General features: G+C 40.7%; 1 protein-coding gene across 2 annotated transcripts; it reads left to right on the forward strand.

Annotated features, from left to right (window-relative positions):
• The first annotated feature begins 278 nt into the window (after window positions 1-278).
• TBC1d7 (TBC1 domain family member 7) lies at window positions 279-4361 on the forward strand. 2 transcript variants are annotated; one of them, XM_034981399.2, is made up of 6 exons: window positions 279-636; window positions 1108-1304; window positions 1885-2063; window positions 2321-2416; window positions 2972-3101; window positions 4106-4361. In XM_034981399.2, the coding sequence occupies exons 1-6, from the start codon at window positions 441-443 to the stop codon at window positions 4199-4201; spliced, it is 894 nt and encodes a 297-aa protein (XP_034837290.1). In that variant the 5' UTR covers window positions 279-440; the 3' UTR covers window positions 4202-4361. The 2 variants fall into 2 exon arrangements, with proteins under 2 accessions (XP_034837290.1, XP_069362872.1); XM_069506771.1 differs by lacking the exon at window positions 2321-2416.
• Window positions 4362-6532: the final 2171 nt, after the last annotated feature.

Here is a 6532-nt window from a genome sequence, read left to right on the forward strand (position 1 = left end):
GTCTGGTCTGGTGGGAGTCTTCGACCGTGGCTAGTTACCACCCTACCGGCTAAGCCGTGCCACGTTCCTTTGACAGCACCCACGATGTGGGTGCCCGACAATGGAGGGGATAATAATTATACCATAATTATACAATGGTTATGGTAGCTATACACCAAAATATTTTTTGTCTGTTTACCAGTGCCTAGAACAAACACATACTAGAATCCAGAGCCGTCGCCCGTGAATAATTAAAATTTCTGTAGTTCCTCGTCTGTGGCTGTGGTGTCGATATTTTGGTTATCAACATCTGTGGTTATCAATATTTTCGTCGATTTGCCTTTAGTGCAATTTTTGCAATTTCGTCAAAAATATAAAGGGGATTACAAATATTGAGGAACTCGTAATGAAAGAATAAAGATACTTATTTCCTGAAGAGTTTCTATTGATTTCCTCTCAATATGCCCACAATGACTGACGAAAGAAACTTCCGATCGTCCTACTACGAAAAAGTGGGATGCCGCGGTGTAGAAGAGAAGAAATCTTTGGAAATCCTGATGAAGGAGAAGCCATGGGACAGGGTTAAGCTAAAACAGTTCTGTTTACGATTCACCGTGCCCGCTGCATACAGAAACTTGGTATGGAAAGTGCTCCTCGGTTAGTGTTTTTTTTTTTCGGAATGTGCCGCACATTGTGACCAATAATTCTATTGTACATTATCATTATCATTAGGACATCGGTCTCTTGCAAGCCTTTCAGTAATTTGTTGGTCTGCCCCTTGAATAACCCCATGTTTTAATCTAAAGGGAACACCGCCGAAGGGAGTTGATTCCACAGTTTGCATGTGTGTGGAAAAAAGGATCTGGCACAACGGGTGGTCGAATTACTCCAGACACCCAGGTGGTGAGGGTGAAATTGATTGCTGTGGACCACCCTAACTGCAAAGTCGTACCACCAAGCGATTTAGCGTTCCGGTACGATGCCGTTTAGAAACCAAAGGGGGCATGGGTTTAATGAAAAACTGCCGTACTCCTTCCTGGTTAGCCCGCTTCCATCTTAGACTGCATCATCACTTACCACCCGGTGAGATTGCAGTCAAGGGCTAACTTGTATCTGAATATGTTGCAGACATCCTGCCAGTGTATCCAGACTCGCACCAGTTTGTGTGGGAACAGCGCACAGACCAGTACAATGACCTGCTGTATGCTGTGGAGTCTCTGGAGATGGTGGACATGAAGGCTCCGAGGAGCCAGATCCTGATGGCCATGTGGTTGTTAGAACTAGAGGAGCGGAAACCGCCAAAATTCCCTGAAACTAATTATTGTGTTAGTTAATACTTATACATAACTAGCTTATGCTCGCGACTTCTTCCGCGTGGACTACACAAATTTCACCCTCTTAGGGGTTGAATTTTCAAAAATGCTTTGTTGCCTACTTTTAATCATGATAGCTATCTGCATGCCAAATTTCAGCCCAATCCGTCCAGGAGTTTGAGCTGTGCATTGATAGATCAGTCAGTATGTCACGTTTCCCTTTTATAGATTTTTATTTTTATTTTCGTTGGAAAACCAACAGCTTAAATTCACCTTAATAATCTTAAAATTAGGTAACTAGGAGCGAATATTAGGTTTTTAGAGTTAGTTTTAAAATTCAATAGTAACAAGAACACTGACAATCGAAATAAATATGCTAGCAAACAACTTTGTGAAGTCTTCTGTGAAATAACAGATTTCAGGTAACACAGAATGTGTATTTCTATTGCCGCTATAAAGCAGGAATACACATTCTGTGTGTATTTCGATTGCCGCAAATAATGAAAATTTCAAAATAGCCTTCATGAAAATTAAAACATTGGAATGAAACCTTTCGAGTGTGACTTGAACTTGACTGATTTTATTTTTCCAGTCATCAGACACCTTCATCCCAATAGCCAACACACTTCTCCAGCTGTATGACAACGAGGTGGACGTGTACTGGCTGTGCAAGTCCCTTACCGAGATAGTGCGGAACATGCAAAAAGACTTGCACAAACTGAAGGAGGCTTTCCATACTATGCTCGAGAAAGAGGACCAGGAGCTTTATAAGTAAGGTTGCTTTAATTTCCAGGGTTCATGCAATGCAATGCAAATTAAAATAGTGTGATTACATACAATGGTACGGAACCGTACGTGACCGATTTTTAAGTTAGGTTTTAATATTCGACCTATCTATAATTCATAGTTATATATCATAAAATATGTGAAAGTGTGTTTGTCTGACTGTCTGCTAGCTTTTCACATCTGTTGAACAGATTTTGATGTAATTCGGTAAAGGGATAGTTTGCATTGTTTTCCCATTTCAGCCACTTAGTGGAGATCAAAGCTCTAGAAGTGCTTCCACTCACTAAATGGTTCAACTGCTGCTTTGCCAGCGTCATAGATGACACTTCTCTAACCAAGTAAGTCAAAAAATGTATGTAACTTGACGCCTGCCCACATGTCACCTATACCCCGTTCATTAGCATCATTCAACGCGCTTTTGGACAATAATGCTCAATGGGACCCATTTAATGATGGGTCTATAATACTGGTTCGGGAGTTACTGAAGTACGCTGAGAGCATTACATGAATATGTCATTCAATATTCTCAGCGTACATATTCAAAATCCTTTGATTTTTTATCGTTTTGTATTTTATGTCTTTTTTCTTGTACCTTTATTTGTATTTAAATTTATTATTAATCATCTAGTTAGTGTAAGTGGCACTGCCGTTCTAATTAGATATAAAATAAATAAAATAATAATAATAAATAATGTCGGCACCATTGCCTGGTTTGTTTTATTCTTTACTAGCTAATGCCCGCGACTTCGTCTGCGTCTTCCGGTGCGAGGTCGCCATTCCAGCACCTTGAGACTCCAACGTCTATCGGTTTTACGAACTATATGCCCTGCTCATTGCCACTTCAGCTCATAATGTATTGTATTACAAGTTTTGAAAAAAGTAACATTTTACAGGATATGGGACAAGATATGCAGCGGTGCGCCAAAAATCCTGTCCTTCGTGGCTGTGATGCTGGTGGTGACTCTAAGGAGGAACATATTGAAGGCCAGCACTGAGGAAGAGGTGCTCAAGTGCGTTTCTGAGGTACTCATGGGTTTCTTTATAATACTAACCAAAAAGTTAGTTTTTTTAGAAAGCTAAAGAAAGGATTTATCAGTGTGGAATTAAGTTTTTAAAATTTGACAGCTCGAGATGGCAATCGGGGTGGGGACGCCCCGCAGACCCCCCGCGATAACCCGGTGCAGGATAGCGTGGGTGACGTATGGGTGTGCGAGGCGTTCCCCGCCTCATACCCATGTTGCCGTCCATATCTTTGTTATTAGGCAATTCAAATAAAACTCGATTTTGTGATCATGAATTCATTTATTAGGGTATTTGCTATATAGGATCTTAGGGCGCGTAAGACATAACTACACCGACGAGTACATGAACATAATAACTAACAAATAGCCAATCATAACCTACGAGATGGACGCATGCGCATCGCCATCTCGACCTGTCGCGAAGTATAACGTCTAAATGTAATTTTACTAGTTGGAAGCCAACAGTATACAAATAAATATTTTTTTTATATCTAAATTAAAAGTAATAAAAAAACAACATTAAAGCTAAAATAAATTAAATTAAATCCTAAACCTCAGTGAGGCATTGTACCCAAGATGCTGGCAGCTTTACCCCTTTGGATGGCCAAACTAATTCTTTGACCAAGGTAGCTGCCAGCTCTCGGGTCCCCGGTTGACTCGATAACGCTATTCGAAATTTCCTCAAAAAGAGCTCGAGCCCCCGGGCCCCACGGCCCCAAGGTCTCCACACCAAAAGGCACGAATATGAAGCTCCCATCGAGATTTTCATGTTTGCGCGTTTAAAAATACGAGACTTCGACCGCGTGGAATTAGGTTTTTTAAAAATCCCGTGGGAACTCTTTGATTTGATAAAAAAGAGCCTATGTCACTCTCCAGGTCTTTATCTATACCCATGCAAAAAATCACGTCAATTCGTTGCACCGTTGCGACGTGACTGAAGCACAAACCAATAAACCAACAAATACACACACTTTCGCATTTATAATAAGTGTACTGATTTTCCAGATTCCAGAGCAATGTGAAGAGGTGGTGGCGAACAAGGCCATCGAGCTGTGGCAGTACTACGCTCAGCCGCAGAACGACACGCTCGCCAAGAAATGATGCATGACCTTCTAATGGGCGACCCCCATTAGAAGACTGACCTGCGTTGTGTGTGACACGAACTGTGCAAATACAAGACTGGTGTGACCTGTGTTGTGTGTGACACGAACTGTGCAAATACAAGACTGATGTGACCTGTGTTGTGTGTGACACAAACTGTGCAAATGTCATGAGCTCTCCCCAAAATATGAATATTGGTTGTAGATATTATAATATGAAATGTGGGTATGTAAGTAATGATTAGCGATCTGTCATTTATTGTATTGAGCAGTCCGGAATAAACCGTTGTGGCGACTCGGTGTTTTCTTTAATACATTACAGTGGCGCAGTCGGTAGGATTTCTCTAAACATGAATTTTAGCAACTCCCTGAAAAAGAATTTTAGGTGACTCCTAAAAACATGAATTTTAGGTAACTCCTCATAATAATAATGGATTTTAGGTAACTTTTTGTTGGCCCTTCGGGTACGGAACCCTAAAAAGGGTGAATTCCTACAGAAACTGACTAAAATCGTACTTTTGACGTGACAGTTGACATAGAGCTAAAATGGCGAGAGTTTAAAATCTTTACTGTACGGGAGCTGTGTACAGGCTCGACCGTACCAAAGGGAGATCTCCCACCGAGCGGTTGGTTGTGCTCGGTAGCGCCAGCTGGGCCGACGGTTGTATCTTGAAACTTCTTAATATAGTCCAGATACTCTGTTAGTGCGAGTACTATCGGCGCACGGTGGGGCCGATCTGCGAATTAGCTGGCCATAAATCGATTTCTCAAAAATGGTCATTGACAAACAAAACTTGCTACCTGAGGTAATTAAGTAGACACTGAACAATATGCCACCCCTCCATTCCTCTAATTAGGGGTGTTCACCATTTTGTGACCATCTGAACCTGAGCGTCACTCGTAAGTGTTTGTATTGCGTTCGACTGAAATTTTTAAGGCAACCCATATGCAATATATTTATTGACATATGTATTAAATATTATTTATTTTTGAAGCTTTTATTTTTAGATTCAAATGAAAATACAATAAACAAAATTACCAAACTTATTCTAGAACATAAAAATTACAGATCGAAAATATCATCTAAACCACCGCAACGAGGCAGGGTGCTGGGAACGCTGGCAGCGTTACCTCGTTGAATGGCCAGACTAATATGCTGACCGAGGTAACTGCCAGCCCTCCGGTCCCCCGTGGATTCCGCGAGACGGGATGAAAGGTCTTTAAAAAAGGATCTAGCATCCTCGCCCCACGAACCCATGGTCTCCACCCCAAAAGGCACAAATATGAAACTATTTTCTATATTCTTATATTTGCGCCTCTTGGCCCTTTCTGCCTTAGTAGCCGCCGCTCCGGCCGCCATGGAGGTCGCCTGTACGTGTGACAGCGAAATTAAATTGTATTAAATTGAATTTTTGTATTACAAAAAAGGGCAATACGCGCAATTTATAAATTTATAACGCCCTTTCCAGAGATTCCCTTCGAGAGAAATTGAAGGAAATAGATATCCTTACAGCAGCCTCTCAATATATTTATAATAACATAATTTTTGTACGATAAAATATTCTTAGTTACAAGAAAATTGGTGATCTACACAATAGGCTAACTAGAAACAGAGACAAGCTTGCAGCTCCTACCTTCCGCCTCAGGAAAGTCCTAAAAGTCATTTGTGGGTATGGGTATTACCTTTTATAATAAAATCCCGCAAACTATTTTGGACTTACCTTTGCACAAGTTTAAAAAATCTATTAAAAATATGCTCCTGAAAAAAGCATATTACACAATTGAAGATTATCTAAATGATAAAAGAGCCTGGATTTGACCTGCAGCTCGTTCCAGCAACCCACAAGACTGCAAATACTTTTTTATACATGGTACAATCTTGTAGGTACCTATATCAAATATTTGAAAAGAGCAACCGCCGAGTTTCTTGCTGGTTCTTCTCGGTAGGAAAGGCATTCCGAACCAGTGGTAAATGCATCCGACTATTCGAAAGTACTTGTAAAAGTTTATTTGAATAAAAAAGTTTTTGATTTTATTTATTTATGAATACAAAATATGTTTCATCCATTAACCAGCTCGGTGAAGGTCGTCTTATATCGGGATCTTAGACCATAAGCCCTTCTTATTCCGAGACCAGAAGATCCGTGCTCAGTAGTGGGCAGGTGGGCCGATGGATTGATTTTGATATGATGATTATACCTACTCTGTCTCGCTTACTTTTACAGTATGGGTGAGCGGTGAGCGCGCAATGACGCTATAGAACTACGTAGTAGTACATCACATCCAAATTCTTTGCCTGAGTTAGATTCGCTTCAAAGTCTGGGGATGCTTT

This window comes from Maniola hyperantus, chromosome 24, assembly GCF_902806685.2.
Source record: "Maniola hyperantus chromosome 24, iAphHyp1.2, whole genome shotgun sequence".
In the NCBI taxonomy this organism is placed as follows: Eukaryota; Metazoa; Arthropoda; class Insecta; order Lepidoptera; family Nymphalidae; genus Maniola; species Maniola hyperantus.

What these genes read in the sequence shown, in the direction of transcription:
- TBC1d7 (XM_034981399.2), top strand. Translation starts at nt 441, where the DNA reads ATGCCCACAATGACTGACGAAAGAAACTTCCGATCGTCCTACTACGAA. An exon ending in GGTATGGAAAGTGCTCCTCG is followed by an intron (nt 637 to 1,107) that starts GTTAGTGTTTTT and finishes AATATGTTGCAG; the next exon opens with ACATCCTGCCAGTGTATCCA. An exon ending in TCCCTGAAACTAATTATTGT is followed by an intron (nt 1,305 to 1,884) that starts GTTAGTTAATAC and finishes TTATTTTTCCAG; the next exon opens with TCATCAGACACCTTCATCCC.